Source organism: Hyla sarda, chromosome 6 (genome assembly GCF_029499605.1).
Source record: "Hyla sarda isolate aHylSar1 chromosome 6, aHylSar1.hap1, whole genome shotgun sequence".
NCBI lineage: Eukaryota > Metazoa > Chordata > Amphibia > Anura > Hylidae > Hyla > Hyla sarda.
In genome coordinates, this window is record NC_079194.1 from 70,099,593 (window position 1) to 70,127,499 (window position 27,907).

Sequence of the window (27,907 nt, forward strand, 5' to 3'; positions counted from 1 at the left end):
TGCCCAGAGCGGAGATTGAAATGAAAGCAGCCTGTCAGCAGCAGAGCATCATTGAGAAATGTGGAGCATAGATTCTAATGAAAGCAGCACCCGAGATCCCTGTGCCCATAGCAGAGAATGTAGTGAAAGCAGCAGAGATCTGCACTCATGATCCCCGCATCAGGGTGTCCTCTCCACCCCGATCTCTCTGCTCTGACAGTGGGAAGAAATGGTGTACATCCCTTTGTGAGAGCGTGGTCTGGGGGGTAGAAGCAGGTGTAGAGAAATGTGCCCAGGGTCCCCGCATTCCTACCACAATCTCTCCACTCTTGGAGATCGGGGTGTAGTGAAATGTGACCAGGAACGTGCTACAAAATACTGAGCAGAGTGAGGCTGCACACCTCCCCCACCAACCAATAGTATCGGGCGAGTGTGCGCGTCCCAGCCAATCACAGTGACTTTTTCTTCACTACACCGGCAGTGGCTGGAGGAGTCCCCACACATACAGCATTAGTGTATCAGCCTGTCAGGACTCAGGACTCACAAACAAGTCCAGAGACGGACAGCTAATACAGTGAGCAAAGGCTACAGAGTCTGATCTATATACTGTACAGACAGGACACTCACCACTGCCTCTCCTCTCTGCCTCCTCACTGCTCTTCTGGCTCCTCCCACTGACAGAACACAGGAGGAGGAGCTACTGTGTGAGGGAGTGGGCTGGGAGACCTGCTGTGTGTAGGGAGGGGAGGGGGGGGGGGGTATGGAGTCCTGTTAAATATGTGTGGGGAGGAGAGGGCTGGGAAGTTGAGTCCTTATTTGTAATGGGGGGCTTGGAAATGGAGGCCTGCTGTGTGAGTGTGTGTGTGGGGGAGGGTTGGGAAGTGGGGTCCTGCTGTGTGTGTATGGGGGGGGGGGCTGGGAAGTGGAGTCCTTCTGTATGTGTGTGTAAGGGGGGGGGGGGGCTGGGAAGTGGAGTCCTGCTGTGTGATGGGTGGGAGGATCCCTGGCCTGCCATCATCCTAAAACCACACAATGAAGACAAACAAAAGATGATACTTTCTTTGATGTTATTGCCCTTTATTGCATTGTGTTATTCTTTGTTCCAGCACGGAGATCCAATAGGCAGGGACCAGAGGTGTATAAAATGGGATCAATAAATAAATCGGTGTCCAAGGAGGGGAAAGGCTTTGCTAAAATAACAACAGAGCTTCTCTTGCTTAGGATTCGGCCACCATGGCTACAAACTCTGTGAACAAAGACAGTAGTAAGTTAATCTGGTAAAAAAGAAGCACAAAGCAAAGACACATGTGCTGAAATGATGGTTCCTATAAGTTACTGTCATCTTATCTCTGCTTTATAGCCCCGGCCCAAAGTAAAGCAATCATAAAATGGATAAATATAGAGGCCATCAAACTGATGAGCCTCAACGTGTAACTATCAAGGATGTCACATTTATTGTGGGATGATGGGGGTCTTTGGAATAAAGTGGCTATTTATTATGGCTACAGATATGGAGAGGGATAGATTTACAGTCTGAATGTTTACTATGCTAAATGTTATATGATGCTGTATCAGGAATAATCTCTGGATGTCTTCTCCTGTGCCTGTAGCTAAATTAATTACATTTGTAATGGATGCTGATCGATTAAGACGTATAATGCAGATCAAATACACGTCAAAGAATTATTGGAATTGGAATCTAGAAGAATGATTTAAAGTTCCACAGAGTAAGTATCTCCTATTGAGTAATGTTTTTTGTTGGGGTTGGTAAATGCTCGCTTACCTCTTTACTAATTCACTTCCAAGCAACTGGCATTCTTTGTAAATTGTTCAATATTAGGAACAACTTTATCTATGGTATATTTTAAAATTCCTTATAGTTTAGTATTAAAGGGTATATTCTAGCCCTTTCAAATATAACAAAATTGAATATTGCTTAAAATAACAACTTAAAGGGGTGCTCTGGTAGAAAACAATTTATTTCTAAATCAACTGATGCCAGAAAGTTAAACAGATTTTTAAATTACTTCTATTTAAAAATCTTAATCCTTCCAGTAATTATCAGCAGCTGTATACTACAGAGGAATTTGTATTTCTTTCTAGAGTTTTTTTTTACTTTCTGGCACCAGTTGATTTAAAAAAGTATGTTTTCCACCTGAGTACTTCCTTAAAATCAGTTCCCTGATCACTATCTGCTCTTCGCTTGCCCTACTGCATCAATACCGGGCGGGCTATTTCAATACATTACTACTGTAGCCAATCAAGGTAACATCATTGGCAGCCATAGACATGTCTTCACAAAAATGTAGTAAGACTGTCATTTCACACACCATTTTAAAGAGGTTTTCCAATGATAAAACCTATTATAACTGTTGTATACTAATAAATGATTGATGTAAACTTTCTTCTCTGTTCAACTACTATTGTACATCCTGTAATGGCCCCACCTTGATAAGACCCACCCACTTATAAAAAAAAAACCTTTGACAAGTTTCCACACTGCAACCAGATGTTAGCTGCAAGTCAATAGGGAACTGCAAAATGCCACATCTACTTGGCGTTTTTCAGTTTGGCGTTTTTTTTTTAAATCCTTTTGGCGTTTTTCAACAATTTGGGCTCCCTGGCAGTTTTTCAAAAAAGACCTCTTGTTGAGATTTTGGAGTTTTTTCGGGAAAATCTTGGCGTTTTTCTCCCATAGAAGTCACCAAGAAAAACACCATGTGGGTTTTAACAGTTTTTTCAGGCGGATTTCATTCTTTTATGGATCCAAAAAAGGGATGGAGTTAACTTTTTTATTTTATTTAATTTTGTAAGGTACCATTAAAAAAATAAATAAAAAAAGATACAGTAGGGATGGAAAAATTGTAGTTACCGGATTTTTTTTTTTTTTTTTAAGAACAAACTTTTTTGTCATTTTCAAACAGGGACCAATTTATGTGAGCAGGCAGGGACATATAAATCTAGCCGACAATATTACAAATGGATAAAGGGGCCATTTTATTGTAAAAATAATACATTTTGTGTGTTTTTTTTTACTTTTGTTAAACTTTATTCTCTTCATTTTATTCATTATTTAGGTACTACTACAACTCCCAGCATGAAACAGACTGTTCCATGCTGGGAGCTGCAGTACCTGTACTTATAGACAGATCACCCTGGGTGTCACTCCTGACTCCCGTTGCGATCCTCCCGCATAATCTACAGAAGCGGGCGGCACGGCCGCACTTCTCCGTTCCCTTGCCCGGCATTGTATTCTTCTATGATGTGAAGTTCTCTTCACATCACAGATTCATATTTGCCACTCCAAGCTGTGATTGGCCAGATGGTTCCAGCCAATCACACCTCTCAGCGGCATATATAAAGCTGTGATGGGAAGAGAACTTCACACCTGAGTACAGTGCTGGGCAGGGGAGCAGAGAAGTGTGGCCGTGCCGCCCGCTTCTGTATATTATACAGGAGGATTGAAACGGGTGTCAGGAGTGACACCCACTGTGATCTGTCTATTAATGCAGGTACTACAGCTCCATGTTGGGAGCAGTAGTACGTGCAGTAAGGGACAGATCGCAGCGGGTGTCACTCTGGCCCCCCATGCAATCGTCCTTTATCTTTCTGAGATGCGAAGCGGCTCTCTTCTGCTCTCCGCATCTCTGCACTATATGGACGGCTATTGATGTGAATAAAAATTCACATCACTGATTCATATATATGCCGCTTAGAGCGGTGATTCGTTGACACCATCCGGCCAATCACCACTCTGAGCTGCAAATATGAATCAGTGATGTGGCCCAGAATACAGAGCAGAGATGTGAGCGATGTAGAGAGCAGCTCTGCATCTCTGCAATATAAAGGACGATTGCATTGGGTGTCAGGAGTGGCACCCGGGTCGATCTGTCTGTTAGTACAGTACAGGTTAGTACAGGGCCGGCGTGACTCCACTGAGCCTATACATATAATGTGCACCTTTATGTTATATGAAATACAGTGCCCGTACTCCTCTTCTTTCTTCTCATGGTGCCAGGGACGCGCTGCTTCTGCTTTCACTATAGGCAGTGAGCTCGCTCCCAGCCTCTAGCACTGCGCAGGCGCACTGAGCTGGCGGCAGACAACGGGAGCGAGCTCTCTGCCTATAGTGAAAGCAGAAGCAGCGCATCTCCGGCACCATGAGAAGAAAGGAGTACAGGCACTGTATTTCATATAAATATAGAAGGTGCACATTATATGTATAGGCTCAGTGGAGTCACGCTGGCCCACACATCATGGACATCGGGGGGTGGGGACCTGTGTGTCAATCACACAGTGGTCCAGTGTTCACTTACAGGGGATAGGCGTGGAGGAGGTGGGGCATTACGATCCCCAGCCACGCCTATCCGACTGTTGCTGACCACACGATAAAACTATTTTCTGGCTGATAAAGAGTGATAAACAGCTGCATTATACGTATCATCATCTATACTATCATGCTATTAGTCTGAGGGGTATAATTTCCATGACAGTTGCGCTTTATTAAAAAGCATTTTTTTAAAACTGATTAAAGCTGCTAGAAAGCAGCAAAAGGTATGCATGAACTGTAATTATAACAACTTTGTAATCCTGGGGCTAGTTTATGGTGGTTAAAATCCCTTACACCCGTTGCAATCCTCTTGTATAATTTATAGATGCGGCCGGACGCTCTTCTATGGTCCCCTGCACTGATGTATATATACACCTATTCATATTTCTCACAGAGAGTTGTGATTGGCTGGAACCATCCGGCCAATTACAGCTCTCTGCGGGAAATATGAATAGGTGTATATATATACGGCAGTGCAGGGAACCATAGAAGAGCGGCCAGCCGCATCTATACATTATACAAGAGGATCACAAGGGGTGTTAGAAGTGACACCCGGGGCGATCTGTCAATAAGTACATGTACTACTACTCCCATCATGGAACAGTGTGTTCCATGCTGGGAGTAGTAGTACTACCTAAAAAAAATGTAAAAAATTTAGAAAAAAAAGTTAAAAACATGCACACACACACACACTTTATTCAACACATTATCAAAATACATTATTAAGAAAAAGTTTAACAAAATTAATTATAACAAATATATTTAAATGGTCCCTTTCTAAATTTTTATTATTGTCTGCTACATTTTTAGTTCCCTGCCGCCCATATAAATTGATCCCTGTTTAAAAATTAATAAAACATTTGTTTATAAAAAGATACATTTCGTTAAATACAATTTTAACATCACTACTGTATCTTTTTTATAATTTTTTTTAATGCTACGGAATTTTAATAAAAAGGTATCTCCATCACTTTTTTGGATTGCTAAAATCCAAAAAAGAATAAAAACTGCCTGCAAAAACGCCAAAGTTAAAACCCACATGGTATTTTTTCAATCCCATAGACTGCTATGGATGAAAATGACAAGATTTTACCGAAAAAAACACCGAAGTCTCAACAAGGAGCCCAAAAAAGAAAAACGCCAAAAGGATTAAAAAAAAATGCCAAACTGAAAAACACCAAGCGGATATGGCATTTTGCAGCTCCCAATTGATTTGCAGCAAACATCTGGCTGCAGCGTTTTTCACCAAAAAAACGCCATGCGGCAGAATGGTCGGTTTTATTGGCGTTTTTGCAAAAAAAGAAGTGGAAACCTAGCCTAAGGCTTGCACAAAACATTGCCATGTTTTGCACATGAAAGATGGTCTATCTTCAGGCTAAGGCATCATTTGCAGATCGCAGATGCTGACATCCAACACCTTCCAATCAGAAGTTCCTTTGTACTAATGATTTACTGTGTTCAAAAACAAGGCACCATTGTAGTGCATTGTATAAAGAATCGTTTTTTTTTTTTTTTGCCTTGTTATCTTTATTGAGTTGTTGTGTTACTATATTGTGCATGACAATACTGGACCACTGAGGGAGAAGGTGACATATTTAGGATATACATAGATAACCTATATCCCCTAGAAACACTTTCCTATTTTACCACACACTTACCATCTATGCCGATTTTGCCATCTCCATCTTTGTCACCGGCACTAAGAAGGGCCTTGGTTTCCTTGGCAGAGAGAGCTCTACCATCAGGGGAGAAGCCTTTCAATATAAGACTAAAAAATAAGAAAACATGATTAAACATTTTATTTATAATGTAGAAGGTATCAGGCTGCATTTGAGTTAGTAGTAGGGAGAATATCTTTCTGTTTTTTCTCTTCGTTTGTTTGCTATTTTATAACTATGTGTAAATTAAGGGATCTATATGTCATGGGTTTTATGTATTGCTTAAAGGGTGTCACGATGCCGGCTGGCAGGTAGTGGATCCTCTGTGCCAGAGAGGGATGGCGAGGACCGCGCTAGTGGACCGGTTCTAAGCCACTACAGGTTTTCACCAGAGCCCGCCGCAAAGCGGGATGGTCTTGCTGCGGCGGTAGTGACCAGGTCGTATCCACTAGCAACGGCTCACCTCTCTGGCTGCTGAAGATACTGAAGATAGGCGAGGTACAAAGGAGTAGGCAGTAGCAAGGTCGGACGTAGCAGAAGGTCGGGGGCAGGCGGCAAGGTTCGTAGTCAGGGGAGATAGCAAAGGTACTGGTACACAGACTATTAAACACACAATAACGCTTTCACTAGGCTCTAGGGCAACAAGATCCGGCAAGGGAGTGCAAGGGAGGAGACTAGATATAAGCAGGGAACAGGTGGGAACCAATTAAGCTAATTGGGCCAGGCACCAATCATTGGTGCACTGGCCCTTTAAGTCTCAGGGAGCTGGCGCGCGCGCGCCCTAGAGAGCGGAGCCGCGCGCGCCAGCACATGACCGCAGGAGACGGGAACGGGTAAGTGACCTGGGATGCGATTCGCGAGCGGGCGCGTCCCGCTGTGCGAATCGCATCCCCAACGGCCATGAGAGAGCAGCGTTCCCGGTCAGCGGGACTGACCGGGGAGCTGCAGGGAAAGAGACGCCGTGAGCGCTCCGGGGAGGAGCGGGGACCCGGAGCGCTAGGCGTAACAGTACCCCCCCCCTTAGGTCTCCCCTTCTCTTTATCGGGTAACTGCCTCCCCTGGGATGAGGACACCGGGAAAGGATGGAGGGATTCCTCAACGGCAGGCAGAACCGCAGGAGTAGGAATGGGGAGAGAGGGCAGAGGGCGGGACCTGGCACGGGGCAGTGTGACACCAGGAGGAGGGCCATGAGGGGACACAGAAGCTTGCCTGATGGAACTGGGAGGGGGGGAGGGGCATTTCCTGTGGCAGGCAGAGTCCTTAATGACCTTAGGGGGACCAGATACAGGAGGAACCACAGAGTTACGGCAAGGGTTACTGGGAACCGGTTTTAGACAGTTCTTGGAACAAGAGGACCCCCAACTCTTGATCTCCCCAGTGGACCAATCCAGGGTTGGGGAATGAAGTTGAAGCCAGGGAAGTCCAAGGAGAATTTCCGAGGTGCAATTGGGGAGGACCAAAAGTTCAATCCTCTCGTGGTGAGATCCGATGCTCATAAGAAGGGGCTCCGTGCGGAAACGTATGGTACAGTCCAACCTGGCTCCGTTGACCGCGGAGATGCGGAGTGGCTTGACAAGACGGGTCACCGGAATATGGAATTTATTCACAAAGGACTCCCGAATAAAATTTCCAGAAGCTCCAGAGTCCAGACAGGCCACGGCTGAGAGGGGAGAGCTGGCTGAAGTGGAAAACCGAACAGGTACCGTGAGACGTGGAGAAGCCGACTTGGCATCAAGAGACGCCACACCCACGAGAGCTGAGTGTGAGCGTGCGTTTCCCAGACGTGGAGGACGGATTGGGCAATCCACCAGAAAATGTTCAGTACTGGCACAGTACAAACAAAGATTCTCTTCCTTACGGCGATTCCTCTCTTCCAGGGTCAGGCGAGACCGATCCACTTGCATGGCCTCCTCGGCGGGAGGCCTAGGCGCAGATTGCAGTGGAGACTGTGGGAGAGGTGGCCAGAGATCTAAGTCTTTTTCCTGGCGGAGCTCTTGATGCCTCTCAGAAAAACGCATGTCAATGCGAGTGGCTAGATGAATGAGTTCATGCAGGCTAGCAGGAGTCTCTCGTGCGGCCAGAACATCTTTAATGTTGCTGGATAGGCCTTTTTTAAAGGTCGCGCAGAGAGCCTCATTATTCCAGGAAAGTTCAGAAGCAAGAGTACGGAATTGTATGGCGTACTCGCCAACGGAGGAATTACCCTGGACCAGGTTCAGCAGGGCAGTCTCAGCAGAAGAGGCTCGGGCAGGTTCCTCAAAGACACTTCGAATTTCCGAGAAGAAGGAGTGTACAGAGGCAGTGACGGGGTCATCACGGTCCCAGAGCGGTGTGGCCCATGACAGGGCTTTTCCAGACAGAAGGCTGACTACGAAAGCCACCTTAGACCTTTCAGTAGGAAACTGATCCGACATCATCTCCAGATGCAGGGAACATTGGGAAAGAAAGCCACGGCAAAACTTAGAGTCCCCATTAAATTTGTCCGGCAAAGACAGGCGGAGGCTAGGAGTGGCCACTCGCTGCGGAAGAGGTGCAGGAGCTGGCGGAGGAGATGGTTGCTGCTGCTGTAGCTGAGACTGAATCTGCTGTAGCTGCGACTGGAGTTGCTGAGTCATGGTGGTCAAGTACGACAGCTGGTGATCTTGTTGGGCAATCTGTCGGGCTTGCTGGGCGACCAGTGTGGGGAGGTCGGCGACAACAGGCAGAGGAACTTCAGCGGGATCCATGGCCGGATCTACTGTCACGATGCCGGCTGGCAGGTAGTGGATCCTCTGTGCCAGAGAGGGATGGCGAGGACCGCGCTAGTGGACCGGTTCTAAGCCACTACAGGTTTTCACCAGAGCCCGCCGCAAAGCGGGATGGTCTTGCTGCGGCGGTAGTGACCAGGTCGTATCCACTAGCAACGGCTCACCTCTCTGGCTGCTGAAGATACTGAAGATAGGCGAGGTACAAAGGAGTAGGCAGTAGCAAGGTCGGACGTAGCAGAAGGTCGGGGGCAGGCGGCAAGGTTCGTAGTCAGGGGAGATAGCAAAGGTACTGGTACACAGACTATTAAACACACAATAACGCTTTCACTAGGCTCTAGGGCAACAAGATCCGGCAAGGGAGTGCAAGGGAGGAGACTAGATATAAGCAGGGAACAGGTGGGAACCAATTAAGCTAATTGGGCCAGGCACCAATCATTGGTGCACTGGCCCTTTAAGTCTCAGGGAGCTGGCGCGCGCGCGCCCTAGAGAGCGGAGCCGCGCGCGCCAGCACATGACCGCAGGAGACGGGAACGGGTAAGTGACCTGGGATGCGATTCGCGAGCGGGCGCGTCCCGCTGTGCGAATCGCATCCCCAACGGCCATGAGAGAGCAGCGTTCCCGGTCAGCGGGACTGACCGGGGAGCTGCAGGGAAAGAGACGCCGTGAGCGCTCCGGGGAGGAGCGGGGACCCGGAGCGCTAGGCGTAACAAAGGGGTTATCAACCATAAGGTGATTTTAGTACATACCTGGCAGACAGTAATGGACATGCTTAGGGAGGATCTGCGCTTGTCTTGGGGCTAAATGGCTATGTTGTGAGATTACCATAACACTGTGGCTAGCTTTTTGTGAACTGGTATTTCCTGTTTGAGTTTTCTTCTTTGCCTACAAATCCAATCATTCCATTTTCCTCACTCCCACACATCAGCCACCCCAAACAATTAAAAAATAAATGAGCTGCATCCATTCAAAAGACCTGTGGTTTTCAATCAGGATGCCTACAGCTGTTGCAGATTGCTCTCTCTCCCACCAAGCGATCCCTCCACCCATTGAAGCAGACAGGCTCCCTGTCTTCAGCTGACTAGTGAGTCAGGTCTCGGCCGCACTGCAACCTGGGAAAAATCATCAGTCATTTTGTATGTTGTTTAAAATAAATTTTGGGGGTGAAAATCACAAAAGAATTGTGAGAAAACCGTCACACACAGGTACAGACACTATATTACTAACTTTATAGCCCCTGTAGCATAGTCAAATAAAAAAGAATCCTGGAATACCCCTTTAAATGGTTTAAGGAATGTTGGTGTTTTGTCTGACATCTTTTCAGTGTCAATGCCAGTGTCATATCTTTCCAGTCTTAGGATAAGTTTCTACTTGTTTTTTTTTTTTTTTTAAACGCCAAGAAAAATGACAGTTCTGCCGCATGGCGTTTTTTCGGCCAAAAAACGTAGCGGCCAGTTGTTAGCTGTAAATCAATGAGAAATCGCAGAATTCTTATTCCACTTGGTGTTTTTCACTTTGGCGTTTTTTTAATCCTTTTGGGGGTTTTTCACTCTTTTTTGGCGTTGGTAATCGCAGCATGTTGAGCCACTGGCAATTTTTTTTAGTCAAAATCATGGCGTTTTTTTTCCCATAGAAGTCTGTGGGAGTGAAAAAATGCCAAGAAAAACGATATGTGGGTTTTAACTTTGGCGTTTTTGCATTCGTTTTTTATTCTTTTTTGGACTTTAACGATCCAAAAAAGTGATGGAGATACCTTTTTTTAATAAAATTTCATAGGGTACCATTAAAAAAAAAAAAAAAAAAAAGATTCCTTCACTACTGTATCAATGAAAATTTTTATTACTTTTTAAACATGGATCAATTTATATGGGCGGCCGGGACCTAAAAATGTAGCCGACAATAATAAAAATGTAGTGTGTGTGTGTTTCACTTTTTTCTTAATTTTTTTTACATTTTTTTAGGTAGTTCTACTACTCCTAGCATGGTATACTGTTCTATGATGGGAGTAGTAGTACCTGTACTAATTGACAGATTGCCGTTGCGATCTTTCTATATAATGTATAGATGTGGCTGCCCGCTCTTCTATGGTCCCCTGCACTGCCGTATATATACACCTATTCATATTTCCCGCAGAGCTGTGATTGGCCAGATGGTTCCAGCCAATCACAGCTCTCTTTGGGATATATGAATATGTGTATATAAACGGCAGTGCAGGGGACCATAGAAGAGCGGCCACATCTATACGTTATACAGGAGGATCACAGCGGGTGTCAGTTGTGACATCCACTGTGATCTTTCCTTAACTGCAGGTACTACTACTCCCAACATGGAGTACACTCTGCTCCATGCTGGGAGCTGTAGTACCTGCATTAATAGATAGATCGCAGCTGGTGTCAGAAGTTACACTCGCTGCAATCTGTCTATTAATGCAGGTACTACAGCTCCCAGCATGGAGCAGAGTGTACTCCATATTGGGAGTAGTAGTACCTGCAGTTAAGGAAAGATCACAGCGGGTATCACTCCTGACATCCGCTGCGATCGTCCTGTCTATAGCACAGATGCAGAGTGGCTGTATACAGTGCTCGCATCTCTGCTCTGTACTCCGGCCACTCACTCAATCATATTTACCTCAGAGCGGTGATTGGCTGTAACCATCCAGCCAATCACAGATCTGGGCAGAAAATATGAATGATGTTCTATTCACATCACTGAATATGAATATAGTGCAGAGATGCGAGTGCTGTATAGAGCCGCTCGCATCTCTGCTATATTATGGACGATCGCATCGGGTGTCAGAACTGACACCCGGGGCGATATGTCTATAGTACAGATACTACTACTCCCATCATGGAACAGTCTGTTCCATGCTGGGAGTAGTAGTAGTACCTAAAAAATATAAAAAATAGAGAAAAAAGTGAAACACACCCACTTTATTAAAAAATAATTACAATTTTGTTATAAAATATATACATTTCGTTTAATAAAATTTTTTCCATCACTGCTGCATCCTTTTTTTTTTTTTGGTACCCAACAAGTTTTGGGTACAAAAAAACTGCCAAGGTGCAATTTCCACACAAATGATAAAACGCAAGAAAAAATGCCAGATGCAGGACATTGCATTTTTTCAGGCGTTTTTTCATGCATTTTTTTCAACCCAAAAAACGCAGCACAAAAAAAGTAGAAACTTAGCCTTAGGACAGTGTATAAAGGATAACTTGGGGATGCAATTTACCCAGCTCAACATTGTTGTGGGTTCCAGTGTATTTTGGACAGCTACTGGGTAAAAGGTATTAGGTAAAGATATCTTTTAACTAGGTTTTCCCATTCCATATAAAGAGGAACTCTGGTGGAAAACAAGTGAAGAATTTTTTTTTTTAAAGGAGGTTAAATAGATAATAAATTACTTCTATTTATAAATCTCAATCCTTTTAGTACTTATCTGCTGCTGTATACTAACGTTGTGTAGTTCTTTCTAGTCTGACCACAGTGCTCTCTGCTGACACCTCTGTCTGTGTCAGTAACTGTCCAGAGTAGAAGCAAATCCCCATAGTGAACTCTCCTACTCTGGACAGTTCCTGACAATGGACAGAGGTGTCAGCAGAGAGCACTGTGGTCAGATTGGAAAGAACTACACAACTTCCTCTGGAGCATACAGCAGCTGATAAGTACTGGAGGGATTAGGATTTTTAACTGGAAGTAATCTACAAATCTGCACGTGCACCTAAGCAATTTTTTTGTGCGCCTTTTTGTGGATAAGCAAAAAAATACCAATCTGCCCTACCTTTATCATTGCGAAAGTTGCACGTTAGCAAATAAGTTGCAAATCCACTTCAAAAAGTTGCAAGTGTAAGCAAGCTCAGACCTGGCCTACAAACTTGTCTATGACATCATTTCAAAAAGACGCACAAAAAGTCGCTCGTGAGACTTTTTGTGCAACTTTGGGAGTTTAGTCAAGCAGTGCGGCGGGAAATGTGCTGGTGGGTTACTACAAATGTACTAACCTATTTTCCATGTTTTTTTTCCTTCTCATATTAGATCCGTGTATCATGTGGATTACGACGATGACCAGAGTTTTTTTATCTAATTTTTCAAACTTTTTTTAATGTTAATAAAATTGTTAATGTGGGCTTGTGAGGGAGTGCATTTTGAAATAAAAGTTTTTAAACATGTTGTTTGTTTTTTTTTTTAAATTACCGTACTTTGCAGGTTTAGTAGTGGAAGCCGTCTAATAAATGGAGTCCATTACTAAGCAAGGGCTTAGTGTTAGCATCAAAAAAAGAGCTGCTACCAACAGGCCCGGAGCATCAAATATGATGCTCCTGAGTCTAGGTGGTAACACGCTGGTGTTATTTAGACTGGGGAGGGCCAGTAACAATGGTCCTTGCCCATCCTGGTAATGTCAGGCTGTTGCTGCTTGGTATTGTGCTAAGAATGAAAATATGGGGAACCCTATGTTTTTTTTTTTCAATAAATAATTAATTACTAAAAGAAAAATGCATAGGGTTCCCTGTATTTTTATTCTCAGCCAGATATCAACCAAACAGCAACAACCTAACCTTACCAGGGTGGGCAAGGACCATTGTCACCGGCCCTCCCCAGCCTAAATAATGCCAGCCAGTTACTTCCTAGGCCCAGAAGCGCCATTTTTGATGCTCCGGGCCTGTTGGTGCCGGCTCTTCCCAACACCCCTGTGGCGGTGGGTACAGAGTAATAATCGGGGGTTAGCGCTATCTGTTTTTGGGGCTAATGCTATGCCCTGGTTTAGTAATGGACTCCGTCTATAAGATGGCTTCCACTAAGCCTGTAAAGTAAATAAAATAAAAAAACACATAAAAAAAACTTTTATTCCAAAAAAACACTCCCCCACAAGCCCTCGTTACAAAACGTTGTTAATATTAAACAAAAAACACTGGTCATTGTAGCCCACCAAATCTGAAGTAGCCCACAGGATAGACAGATCTGAAATGTAAAGAAAAGAACAAAAAATGGGTTAGTACATTTAGGGGGGAAAAAAGTGGTAACATTTTTTTTAATGAACACACATTTTTTTTATGTGTGCTAAGAAAATGGTATTCAAAAGTGATTGTATTGGTTTTTGTTTTTGTGAGGCAAATTTATCAACCCCCTGTGATAGTATGATAAATATGTAACACATAAACAAACCAAAGCAAAAAAAATAAATAAAAAAATGACTACAGAACTCGCTTACCAAAGCAAACAATGATAAATGTCCCCCATTTTGTCCACCGGAGTACCCCTTTAAGGTGGTGTATTTCCAAATGGAAATCATATGGTTAATACAACTGATACTTAATGCCTCACATAGAACCGTGACATTAAAAACTAATGCTGATACATATTTCTTTTTTTATAATCTATTTTTATTTTCTGCTTGTAGATTATTTTCATTCTATTTTCCGGTCTTCTTGCCTGAATTGATGTTAACAACATTCAGAGACATGCTTTACTGTAGCCACACACTGATCATCCAAAGCATTAAAATCCCTTCCCTAATTTTGTTAAAATCCCCTGCCTAAATATGTTTCGCCATTCCATGTGCTGCCAAAACAGCTATGCAGCTTTGTGGAATTAACTTGACAAGACAACAGGTGTTCTGTGGTATCCGGAACCAAGATGTCAGCTGCAGAGTCCTGTAAATTGCTAAGTGGTTCCTCCATTTCATCCCATGGATGATTGAGTAGATTGAGATCTAGGAAATCTGATGGTCACTTGAACACTTTGGATTCATTTTAACATTTCTCAAACAATATTTGAAGTGTGGTTGGGCACTATTAGGAAATACTGCTGACATGAAGGTATGGACTCGTTCTGTACAATGTTATGGTAGGTGGCACTTGTTACAGTAACATCCACACAATGGCAGGGCCTTAGGCTTCCCAGCTGAAAATTGACCAGAGCATTCCATTGCCCCACATAGCATTCTGGTGCCATCTCTTCCCCAATCAATCCCTTGGCTGTCCCCTTGCTGTCAAAGAAAACAAAACAAAAAAAAAGACTAGGCACTTCTATTGCTCCATAGTAAAGTTTGGATACTTACATTCCCTTTTGATATGCCTTTGGCAGTGGACAAGGAGTCAGGATAGAAACTCTGAATGGGCTGCAGCAAAACATCTTCATGTTCAGCAAACTGCATTGCACTGCTCATCTGACACTTTCCTGTGATATCCAACAGCAACTTTTTTTTGTAGCTCTCCTCTGGTAAAGGACCAGCCAATCTAGCTTTCCATGCTCACTAAAGAGCTTTGGACACCTTTGACCCTGTAGCTAGTTTAGCGGTTGTCCTTTCTTGGAGCACTTTCGATAGGCACTTACCACTGCATATCAGGAACATCCCAAAAGGCCTGCCATTTTGGTGCTGCTTTGACCCAGTTGTTTATTCATCATGCCTTGTTGTGCAAATATATACAATTGTCTATTTTCTTGTTTCCAAGGCATTAAAAGGAGTACTCCGGTGGAAAACACTTTTTTTTTTTAATCAACTGGTACCAGAAAGTTAAAAAGATTTGTAAATTACTTATATTAAAAAATCTTAATCCCTCCAGTACTAATCAGCTGCTGTATGCTCCAGAGGAAGTTGGGTTGTTCTTTTCTGTCTGACCACAGTGCTCTATGCTGACACTCTTTTTTGTTATAAAAATACAAAACAATTCCAAAAAACACAAAACAAGCTTAACCAGCTACAACAGAAATGTAAAATAAAACAAAACCCTGCCTAACTGGCCAGCCCAGCTTTAATAAGTTCTAAAATATACCAAACTACAACTATACTATACCTACACCTAAGCAAACAATGAAATTCACACTCCCATGCATAACATAAAAAATAGCTCAACTTGGCTAATTAAATAAAATAAATAAACCAACATAAAATTCAGCACCATCTGGCTATAACTCAAAATCATCCATACTTGGGAAAAAAAAATAAAATAAATAAAAACATAACAAGCACACCTCGCTTTTTAAATAAAAGTTATATATACACAGACAAAAACACACCTACATACAATAATAATAATAATACATAACAACAACTGGTCCGACTGCCCTTTTCTTGGCTAATGATACATAATATAAAACAAAATACATAACACAATATACCAACAAATAAATAATATAAAACAATATACATAACACAGTATACATACAAATATAATAAATGTGCCTCACAAAAATACCTACAAAAAAACTAAAATAAATCCTACACTAAAACTGTGCCCTCTCCCACACCACCCCTCCTATACATGGGTCAGTCCATAACCGTTCGTACAGTTCTTAAGTCCAGTTCTTAAGTCCAGTCCTTAACTGACCCATGTCAGGTCCCCTAAGAGAAAAATAAATAAAGCCCACCACCCACAAATAAACCCTCCCCACCTAGCACTCCAACCAACCAACTAACTACAACCTTATATACAAGACCACAACCCAATTTAGGCTCAAGTTCAGTGCCTGTAAGCCCTTCATACCATGTCAGCTGAAAACAAAACAAAAAGCTATAGTGCACATGCAACAGCCCACCACCAGGGAGAAGGATGGCAGATTTGATACACTGAAGAAATTTTAACTCTTTCCCTAACTCCCTCTACTATTCTCCCTAATTCTATCCCTTCATTAAAACTGACCCTACTATCACCCTATCCCTATTCCTGTATGCCTGTCCCTAACCAAAATAAAGGTACTCTACCAAAAAGGTCTAGTACCTAGGGCACATGGAAAGAAAACCCTCTCCATAGGAGAGAAGCCCTACTGGTACCAAGATTGCCATACTCCAAAGACCTGATCTTCCCGAGGTCACCGGTGATGTTCCTACAGACCTCCACCTCGGAGAGGACTTTCTGTTGGGTGGACACTAAACACCGTGCATTCCACGTGTGATACTTAACAACTAAGCTGACTAAAAATAAAGTGCCCCGATCTCGGCCACCGAGGGTCCTGAATGCCCCTATAAGCCCACTCCGGATAGGTAAGGCCGGCAAATTGACTCCAGCCGATGGAAGAGCCCACCCGGTTGTAGACCCCTACGTTAAAGGGACAATGAAGCAGGAAGTGGTCCATGCTTTACAGCGTGTCCACACACTCTTCTCGGGGACACCCCTGGTCATCAGAGTTCCTGTACTTCAGGTTGTCCCTTACACCTTTCTTCCCCTGAAAGCAGCACCAGGCCAAGTCCCAAAACTTCTGGGGGATCCTTTTCAAGTTTAAAAGATACAACTCCACCCTCAGATCCCGACCTGGGCAGTCCCTGAGTGCCAGAGGCTTCTGGAAGTGGGTCAACAGAACCCGTTTGTCAAGGAACTGCCTTGACTGGGTCCTGATCTCCCACACTTGCAGACCCCACTGATGTAACGCCTTCAGAGTCGGGGTAGCGTAAGCCGGAAGATATCCATGGGGCATACGGAGGTCCTTCACTCGCCCTCCTCTCTCCCATTCCTGGAAGAAAGGCCGAAACCATTCCCTGCAGGAGAGTACCCACGGAGAAACCCTCTCTTTCCAGAGGTTCAAGATGTTAGCTTTCAAGAAGGTGTTGGTTAAGAACACCACAGGGTTTACCATAGATAAACCCCCTAGTCTCCTCGTGCAGTACGTAACCTCCCTCTTGACTAGGTTCAACCTGTTCCCCCATAACAGTTGGAAAAACAGGCTGTAGACCCTAGTGTAGTAAGCCTCTGGCAAGATACATACACTGCCCAGATAGATAAACAAGGGGAGCAGGTACGATTTGATTAGGTGCACCCTTTCCCTGAGGGTCATAGACCAACCCTTCCACTGGTTCACCCTCTGTGTGGCATCATGGAGCTTACCGTTCCAGTTTTTGATGGGATAATCATCCTGGCCAAATGTGATGCCCAGAATTTTTGCTGCGTCTTGGGGCCCTGGGAGGGTGTCCGGGAGATCAAACGTGGGATCCCCCCCTACCAGCCAGAGACTTTCACACTTTTCCCGGTTGATCTTGGTCCCGGATGCCTCCGAGTAGCAGTCCACCTCTGACATCACCAGATCAAGCTCCTCCCTCGAGGGGACGAAAATAGTGACATCATCAGCGTATGCCACCATTCTCTGGGTGACATCCAGCTCCACCAGACTCATCCCGACTCCCGCCAACAGCCCACGATCTACCCTCCGGACGAAGGGATCAATCGCGAACACGTATAAAAGCGGGCTCAAAGGACAATCCTGACGGACTCCGGACCCCACCTCAAAAGAGCGGCCAGACCACCCGTTCACCAGCGGGAAACTCTCTGCCCCGGCATACAAGATCTTAAGCCAATTCACAAAAGTACTCGGCAAGCCATATCTCAGGAGGACGGACCAGAGGTACTCGTGGTTCACCCGATCAAATGGCCTCCTTTGGCCTGATCCAAGGACAGTAAGTACCCCTTCCAGAGACCCGCACTACTCCGCTCCACTGCCTCCCTGACACTGAGGACAGCACTTAAGGTGCTTCGGCCTGGGGCAGAGCAGTGCTGAGCCCCCGAAAGGAGCCGGGGTGCAAACTTCACCAACCGATTAAACAGTATCTTGACCAGAAGCTTCCTGTCCATATTGAGAAGAGCTATGGGCCTCCAATTCTCAATACGGCTCGGATCTTTACCATTTGGGAGAAGAATCAGGGCTGACCTCCTCATTGACTTTGGCAGAGTGCCCGAGGAGAGACACTCATTGAATACCTTGGTCAAGAGGGGAGCTAAAGACTCCTTAAAGGTCTTATACCACTCGGATGTTAAGCCATCCGGACCTGGCGACTTCTTGGGGTCGAGCCCCTCGATCGCCAGTCTCACTTCCTCTTCCCTGATATCTTCTGCCAAAATATCAAGAGAGGGGTCTACCCTTGGCTCAGGAATGGTTTCAGCCAGGAAAGCCGACATCCTGTCTGGATCTAGATCCTTCCTCCCCAAGAGGTGCGAGTAGAAGGATCTGACGACTTCCAGGATCCCTGATCTGGACTGATTAAGGGATCCCGTACTATCAACCAGTCCTGAGACTACTTTACTATTCACTGACATCTTGCAGTTCTTGTAAGGGTCGGGCGAGCGGTACTTCCAGTAATCCCTCTCAAAAACCAAAGATACGTGCCTTATGTACTGACACCTCATCAGCAAGGACTTCACTCTGGAGATATCATTACGGCTACCTCCAGTCGAGACAAGAAGCTCGAGTATCCTCCTCAGACCCTGATACAGGCGATACCTATTCAGGGACCTGAGGCTCGAAAGCTGGCAGAAGAACCCCGCAACCCGCTTTTTGAATATCTCCCACCACTCTGACTTACTAGTACAAAGGCCCAGTAAAGGTACCTGACTGAAGAAAATCCTCAAAGGACTGTCTTATCTCCGCTTCCTCCAGGAGGGACGAATTCAGCTTCCAATAACCTTTACCCATCCAAGGGGGTCTCTGAAACATTCAAGGAAAACAAAATCATACAGTGATCAGAGAACTCCACCTCAACCACGGACACTGCAGAAGAGACGGCTTCCTCCTTCAAATAAAACCTGTCTATCCGAGACCTGCTACTGCTACCTCGATGATGGGTGAAACCCGCGTGGCCTGAGGGGCTCCGGATAGGCGAGCTTCCCTAACTATATTATTAAGGGCCACACTATCACAATCCAGCGGACCGTTTGAGCCTCTCCTGTCTTGGGACCTTGGAACATTATTGAAGTCCCCTCCAAAGATTACCTGCCGGCTAGTAAAAAGGAAGGGGTTAATCCTCTTAAAGAGATTTTTACGGCCCAGCTTTGTTTGTGGGGCATAGATGTTTATGAGCCTGAGCTCTTCTCCCTTCATGAGGGCATCAGGCTCCTCACCATTTCTAACTCAATAACCCGTCTGCATTCAAATGGAGCGGTAAAAAGGACCACCACCCCACTATACGGCTCAGCCGCAAGAGACCAGTGGGAGGGCCCGCGCCTCCACTCTCTTCTGGCTTTCACCAGAGAGACTAGATCTGACAACCTGGTCTCCTGTAAAAAGAAAATGTCAGCTTCAACGCGGCCGAGAAAATTGAAGGCTGCGAATCTAGCCGTATCTGACTTTATACTGGCACAATTAATAGATGCCAGTGTCAGTGGGGTGAGTGCCGCCATCATGGGTGATTGAGTTAGATGGCTACACCTTTACTTCTGCTTCCCCTTCTTTTTTGCCCCCTCATCCCCTGAAGAAGAGGAAAGGGCAGGACAACTTTTGGACCTTTTCTTAGACTCTGATTGGTCCATGTGGTCCCCGTCTCCGTCCGGCCCCAGTCTAGCCCTGCCCTCCGAGGAAGGTGCCTCCGCAGGACAGGGCCCAGTTCCCCTCAGAGGCTCTCTCACCCTAGGCACCCCGCCCTCACCTTCCCCCTCCAAGGAGGGTGAGGAGATGGTATCGAGGACGAGGTACCGGTTTGACAGGTCAATCAGAGGGGGGGCAGTCAGGCTTCCGTTTTGGACCTGGCCCGTAGTACAAGGCTTAACAGAGGGCTCCAACCTCTTCTTTCTCCCTTTCCTTTTGCCCTTGTTTTTCTTTTTGGCCTCTCCCCACTCTCCTCATCCACACTTTCATAGTGGGAGGAATCGGAAGGGTCGGCCATATTGCCTTCCTCTCTGCGCAGCCTCCTGATCTCCTCATTCAGTACGTTCTCCTCCAGGGCTTCAGTGGTTACAGGGCCAGCTTCAGGAGCAGGGGCCGGAGCTACCCCAGTCACCTGGGCACTCTCCAGCTCCCTACTCCTCCTACGATTTTCCTCCCGCCTTAGTTTGGCGGGGCCCTTATTCCTCATCACTAGCCCTGTTGCGCCCCCATCCCTGCTCGTACCCTCCCCAGCCGAGGCAACTTAACAGCTCTCCCCAGCCGGAGCGGTCGCGGCAGGGGCGAAAGCGCTCGGACAACGGCTAAAAGGGTGCCCGAGGACACCACACAGGTGGCACCGGATCTGCCTACAGGATGCGGCCAGATGACCCACCCCACCACACAAAGCACAGACCTGTACAGTACAGGCTGTGCTAAAATGGGTGGGGCTACCGCATCTGTGAGAGACCTTAGGCTGCCCCTGGTAGAAGACCTGGATCCTGTCACGTCCAAGGAAGGCGGCTGACGGAATGTGGGCAACTGTACTACCCGAACGTTTGAGTTTGACGGAAAACGTCCAGCCCCTAACCAGATCCCGTGCTCATCCAGATTTTTCTTGGGCATGTCCGTCACATCCCCAAACCGACCAAGCCAGTTCATAATGTCATAACAAGAAAGTGACTAGTTACGGGTCAAAACTTTCACTTTCTTGACTGAGTTCTGACGGGAAATCGCCTTTACGGCGAAATCCCGCCAGCCGGGCTCGTTCTTCGCCACTTCGTAGTTTGACCAGAAGAGTTCGAGACCCTCTGGCCGAACAAAACTGACGTCAAACTCAGACGAACCGTAGGGGTGGATCAGGGCAAAGATGTCACTCGCCCTCAATTCCATCTGGAGGAGGAGATCAACCACTTTAGCGCGAGGTGGGCACGCATCCTCGCCCCTCCAAATCAGACGGACCACATTCCTACGGTTATTGTGCTGCCTGGGTGTCAGGAGGGACCAGACCACCTCCCCATTCTGCTCTCGGAAAGCCCCCAAACCATGCCTCTCTATCCAGAAAGACAGGTCGACCTCACCCCTTCCCTCTACCTGGATCGACCTGTCGCCCCTAAGCAGAGCCTCCAGGAGGCGCTGTTGCAAGTAACCCCTGGGGCCGGACGAAGACGGGGACCCCACCGAACCCCACCGAACCGGCAGCAACACTGTCATAGCTCCTAGGAGCAGTCACTGCCGGGGTGGCAGCCGGACCAGACCCAGACCCAGGAGCACCATTCACACCACAACTCCCATCATCCATACCAGATGTTGCATTCACACCACCACTACTCCCACCACTACTCCCACCATCATTCACTCCACTGACACTCCTCCCATTCACAACACTACCACCCCCATCATTCTTACACCCTGCACTCACTTCCTGCCTAACATATCCTGGGCTGGCTGGGACCTGTAGTACTGCCGGTTTTAATACAGGTTTTCTTGCTGGCTTAGCTGCTGCTGGGGTCAACGCTTATGGCTCCTCCTTCATAGGCGATGTTACCACCTGAGTCTGGGGCTGCCCCTCCGGGCGCACCCCAGCTCCTCCCACAATGCCACCACTAGGCTTGCCCTACTGCTCAGGCTCTGCTGATGACACTGACGCCCGGACACTCCCCCCCCCTCACAGAGGAATTCCCCGCAGCGCCCGCAGAAACCACAGTACTCGGGGGACCGCCCCCCCGAGCACACGAACCGACCTTTCTCTGCTTCCGACGCTCGGACACTCCCCCCCTCACAGGAGAGTACCCCGCAGCGTCGGTAGTGCCCACAGCACTTGGGGAACCGCCCCCCAAGCACACAGCAGCATAGCTCTTCTCTGGCATTTGGACATTCCCCCCCACCACCCTGGGGCGTTCCAGCAGCGCCAGAGTTGCCCAACATGAGCCCATCCTGCCCTTCCCTACCGGCAGGACGGGTGGGCTTCACATCTATTGCGTCCATAGCCATTTCAGATGCCATTCTATACCCCCCTTGCTGGCCCCGCTCCACCACAGGAACGGGGTCTTGCAGTTTGGGGGGCTCAGCAGCCTGAACCAGCTTTACAGCTGGAAAGGTACAAACATGTACTGCACAGATTGTTGGGTCTTCTGCTTCTTTGCTTTACGCCTGACTTTTCCATCCTCGCACTGATCTTCACCGAAGGTGAAATTCTGGAGGTGGACTGGGGATTCCTGCATGACAATTGCCCTCAATAAACCCCCAGCCTCACTCTCCACATCATCCTCCTCACTGTCAGTCACAGGGAGCGCCACTTGGGCCGGCTTTGTGTAGCTTTCCTGGGTGTCACAGGGCATAGGAACAGACACAGCATCATCCACCACATGCGCTCCTTCCTCTACCTTCTCCTTAACTCCTTCACTGCCATCCTCACTTTCTTCACCGCCACTACTCTCCCCATCATCCACCTCAACCTCCACCTTACCTGGGGATTTCATGGCGGCAAACCTTTCATCATTTGCCAGCTTCTCTCTGAGGAGACCGCTGCCCACGAGGATCTCTGCCTTCCTCTCCTCCAGCTTGGCAATCTGGGCTTTCAGGGCTGTGATCCTTTTCTTCAGCTCAGGCTTGCTTCTCCTGGACCCAGAGTTTGCCAGACTCTGAGTCCCACGCAGATCTTCTCTTGCAAGCCTGAGCTCTTTACTGCAGCGGTCGTATTCCGCAAAGCGTGCTGCCATGCGGGAGCAGTAGGTCTCACTTGATTCTTTGGGGCCTCTTTCAGCCCACATCTCCAAACTCTTCCTCCTTGTTTTTTTCCTTCCACCACCAGATCTCTGGCTGGCACCCGTTGCGGGAGGAGCAGAGCCTGCATTGCTGCAGACTCTGCTGGATCTTCTGCCTGCGGTCGGAACAATGGCTGTAGCAGTTTTCTCTCCACCCCCCGCCAGCCTTGAAGAATGGGGAATGGAGGCCTGAGGCTCCATGCAGGAAAGCTCTCCCAGGGTGCCTGCCACAGCCCTGGGAAAGGCTTGATGGAAAAAGCTGCTTCTCTGGAAGTCTGGAGCTCAAAAGAGACACACCTGACAGCTTCTCACACAGAACTCCTCTGGACTACAGGATGTGCTCTCTGCTGACACCTCTGTCCATGTCAGGAACTGTTCAGATTAGAATCAAATCCCCATAGTAAACCTCTCCTGCTCTGGACAATTTCTTACATGGACAGATGTGTCAGCAGAGAACACTGTGGTCAGAATAAAAATAACTACTTAACTTCCTCTGGAACATACAGCAGCTGATAAGTACTGGAAGGGTTAAGATTTTTAAATAGAAGTTTGAAAAAAATTATTTTCCACTGGAGTACCCTTTTTAAGTCAAGAACTGACTATTCACTTGCTCCCTAATATTTCCAATCTCTTGATAGGTGCCATATGCACAAGATAATCTGCATTGCTTCCGCTCTGAGTGGTTTTATTGTTATGTTTAATCAGTATATGTATCATAACATGGCCTAGAGGCTGGAGTTGACTCATTGACTTCTGTAGGAGAGCTTTCTAGACATGCTCTGTGAACAGTGCAGATATCATTGTTAAGGTAGGGGGAGGAAGAAGCTGTGACTATCACCTATAGGAAATGGGGGATCTTGTGTTAGCTTCCACTAGTGTTATCATACAGGTGTCATCTTTCTTATGGAAAAAAAAAATCACCTAAATTTAAAAAAAGTTTATAAATGAAGAATTAATTTATAATAGGATGCATAGGGAGGCCCGCTTAGCTAATCACTGTCTGTAGCAGTGATCTGTAGCTAAGTGTGCACTGGAGAAGAGGCCAGGAAGCACTTAGCAGCAGTGAGCGGCAGTCAATCAGAATAGGTGTGTTTAATTGGTGTGTTGGCAGCAGGTTTGTGTTTGTTTGTTTTTGTAGCCCACCCTGTGCTCTGTAAATAGAAAATACATTTTCCAGAATACCCCTTTGTGGGAATGGTGACTGTCTGCCTCTGAAAAAGCTTGTGAGATTATTATCATGAGGAGAGCATATAAAAATATCATCATTCATTTCAATTTCATGAACCAATAAAAGCAGCCCGGGTATATGAGTGGGTCTGTACACACTGCTGTATATATAACCTAACACACTTGATGTACATTTACTTTTATGGAGCATTCTACATTTGTGCCTATATAAATTTGATGGTTTCTGAAAAAGGGAAACATATAATTGCATTCAGCAGATACACGTCCATTAACTCACGAGAGCTCGTCTTCCTCTATGTATCCACTGACATCTTGATCCAGGATTTTGAAAACTTTTTCCATGTCACCTTTACTCTTGGACTTCAGGCCACACAAATCAAAGAATTTCTTGTGGTTAAAGGACTCAGGAGCTGGATTAAAATATATAAGAAATTACATTGGTTAATACATTGTGTAGGTAATTATGAAAATCTGGTTTTAGCGATTCTTAAAGGGTTATTTTCTTTATAAAAACGTATTCTCTATCCTCAAGAAAAAGGATAAGTGTCAGATCGTTGGGGATCCAACCGCTGGGACCTCCTGTAATCTCAGGAATAGGACCAGTTTCTTATCTCTGTGTGCTCCAATGCCCACCTTGCGAAACAAACTGGTTTCAGGAGTGAAGTCACGCTCCACCGATCACCGGCTGCAGTAATATCCTGGCTGATCTGGTGATTGGCTGAGCAGGCTTCAAGAGGGGGCCACAGTGCTTAGCAGAGAGACGGGCACTATTTTGAAGTCCATTGGGGTGCCAGCGGTCAGACCCCCTCAAACAGACATTTATTCACCATCCTGAGGATAAGGGATTTGTTTTTAACCTGGACAACGCCTTTAATCCACTTTTTTTCAGTTTATTCACCTTATTTTAGTTGTAAAATACCTAAAAAATACATAGAGAAAAAAAAGTCATAGTTGTTCTAGGGCGATATAAATTTGCTCTTGCCGGTCAGTCAGTGAACTTCATACAATTTCCATATTACCATAGTTTTTAACCGTGTCCATTAGAAGTAACACAAATCCTGAAATATTTAAATGTTTAGTAAAAGTGTTTTATCTGGTGCAATATGAAGCCAGTCCAGATGAGACACATCAGCAGATACATCAGTCAGCACATAGACCATAAGATGATAGCACATAGATACCACATTGTATGCTTAGGACGTCAGCATGGCAATGCCTTGCCTCACTATGTGCGATTGATGTTATCTTATCATGGGAGTTGTTGGAATCATTTGTGTGATCGAATGGAACACTATATTAAACAGATCACATATTAGATCATCAGAGTGTAAACCCTAGCTGTGTATCTGTAAATATTATTTTACCCTCACCACTTTATATATATATATATATATATATATATATATATATATATAGGCATGCAACAAGTTGTTTTCTACAGTTAAAGAGGTATTATAAATTAAAACATTTATAAGGTATCCATTGTTTCTCAACCAGTGTTCCTCCAGCTATTGCAAAGCTACATTTCCCAGCCTTTGGCTGTCCAGACATGCTGATAATTGTAGTTTTTCAACAGCTGGAAAAAAAAAACTGGTTGGGAAACACTGGCATAGGGGATAAATGTCAGACCTTGGGAGTCCAACTGCTAAGTACCCCTGCAATCTCGAGAACAGGGACCTGAGTTCCTGTCCCGGCTATCTCTGGCAACTTCATAGACAATGAATGGAGTGGTGGCACACATGTGCAACTTGTCGCTCCATTCCAAAAGGATACTCATATCCCTGTTCTCCAGATGATGGGGGTCTGACCACTGGGACTCCCCCAAGATCTGTCACTTATTTCTTATCCTCTACTAAAGCTCATAAAAATAGACAATTTTTACGTTCATCAGGTAAAAGAAGGAATGATTATTTGAGACGACCGATAACAGACATGTCATCATCAGTCGGGTGTGTTTTGAAATTGTCATCTGATAGTCCGGCAAAAGATATGTAGTTCAGGAAAGACCTGATATCTATAAACTATTTTTCCCAAAAAGATTGTTTGTCCTTCACTCTGTCTCATTGATTCTGAATGGTTAGTTTGAGATATTTATGGGACAAAAATATGTATGGCTGTGTCATTCAACCATCAACCTACAATCCAATGTGCCATCTTAAAAGTATTGGTCCTGACTGATGGAAATGAAAAAATGGTGTATGCTTTTTAATCAGATAAAAAACATTATAAGTTTAATCAAAGGGATTTGAATCCCACATTGCCTACTATTAAGATATTGAGTTTCTCAACAGGGGTATCACAAATTGCAATGGGTGTTAATTGGTGCCAATGGGTGTCAATTGGTGCCAATGCACCCCAAGAGTCTTTTCTGCCAAAGGTCAACACATAATAAGCCTTTCGGAAAGGGAGTGTACACTGGGAACCTATGTGATACTTCATTGTACTCTGTCTCAGCTGTTTCTTTAAATGGTCTTGCTACACATTTACCATAAGATCTTAAGTGATGCAGAGTCACTTTTCCTTGACACATTATTTTTCTGCATAGCGATTCCATATTCTCTCTATGGGACTATTGCCAGCTGCACTTAAAGAATATCTTTAAACGACATACTCTAGATTTCATGAGGAAGACGTTTTTTATTTTATATGACACAATTTATGGCATACCATAATCCGGGCTGGATATGACGCTAGCAGCATTTCATCTTTAATTGCTTTCAGGGAACAATACAGCTTGGTGTCCCTCAGGCTGCAATTTTCTGTGATATAAAGATGTTAATCAGATGTTCCTTTAGAGTGAACGCACTCTTACCACTCACTTTCTGCAGATTTATACAGACATAATCTCTTCTGAAGGACAGATGGAGAGACGGTCACAAAAAGAAGAAGACAAGAGATGGAAGAATAGGGGCTCAGTTGGACAAGTCAGCAGGAAAGAGCATAGAGGAGATAAGAAGAAAAGATTGAGGCTGGGAGGAGACCAGGAGAATGGATACGGCAGCTTGGGCTATAAAGCTTTGCAAGGGTTGGACAATGTCACTGCTCTTTAAAAGTATGTTCTTTTTTTTTTTATAAAAAAGCTAAAAGATATATATATATATATATATATATATATATATATATATATATATATATATATACAAAAAAAGAGGATTGCAGCAGCACACATTGGTCAAAAAAATTGAGGCTCTTAGCGCACTTTTTGATCAAAACGTGTCCCCCATCCACCACGGGGAGGTGGCCTCATTTATATATATATATATATATATATATATATTGAAAGTCATACAAAGGGAATAAAATTTAGTACCTGTTCTACAATAGGAAATAACTTTCAAATATCAGCGGCATGCATTAAAGACTTTTTTTTTAACTTTTTTATAGTAGGGGTAGTTGTCATTTTAGAACAGAACATGAAACGCTCTTGTAACTTCACAGATTTAAGACGATTTTATAGGCAAAATAAGTTTTCCTTCCTCCGAAGCACACATACACAGTGTAACTTGTCCTACCTGAACAGGCCCCCATAGCCTTTGCGATATCAGCAGCAGAGAGTACATCAGTCATAGACATTGCGGCTCTGGATCTGCAAGAGAATGGGACAGACTGAGAGGCAGGGTATATGTTCTGCTGGACTCATCACTTCCAAGGAGGCAGCCGACCTGACTGCGGCTGCTTGCA

The 27,907-nt window shown here is 45.3% G+C and overlaps 1 protein-coding gene and 1 long non-coding RNA gene across 4 annotated transcripts in view; one reads left to right on the forward strand and one right to left on the reverse strand.

Moving 5' to 3' along the window:
• LOC130275753 (uncharacterized) overlaps window positions 1–27,907 on the forward strand; it is a 32,799-nt gene that overhangs the window by 3,138 nt on the left and 1,754 nt on the right. Inside the window, exons 2-3 of one of the 3 annotated variants that reach the window (XR_008844887.1) lie at window positions 1,590–1,706; window positions 27,055–27,278. This is a non-coding gene — a long non-coding RNA (uncharacterized LOC130275753). Of the gene's footprint in view, window positions 1–1,589; window positions 1,707–12,746; window positions 12,908–27,054; window positions 27,279–27,907 lie in introns of those variants that run through there. The other 2 variants (XR_008844888.1, XR_008844886.1) reach the window with 2 other exon arrangements.
• Window positions 1,033–27,907, reverse strand: LOC130275751 (parvalbumin alpha-like). Its single transcript, XM_056524102.1, has 4 exons — window positions 27,739–27,907; window positions 24,504–24,636; window positions 5,968–6,077; window positions 1,033–1,225 (listed from the first exon to the last, which is right to left on the reverse strand). Exons 1-4 carry the CDS (start codon window positions 27,797–27,799, stop codon window positions 1,197–1,199), a joined length of 333 nt encoding a protein of 110 aa, XP_056380077.1. The 5' UTR covers window positions 27,800–27,907; the 3' UTR covers window positions 1,033–1,196.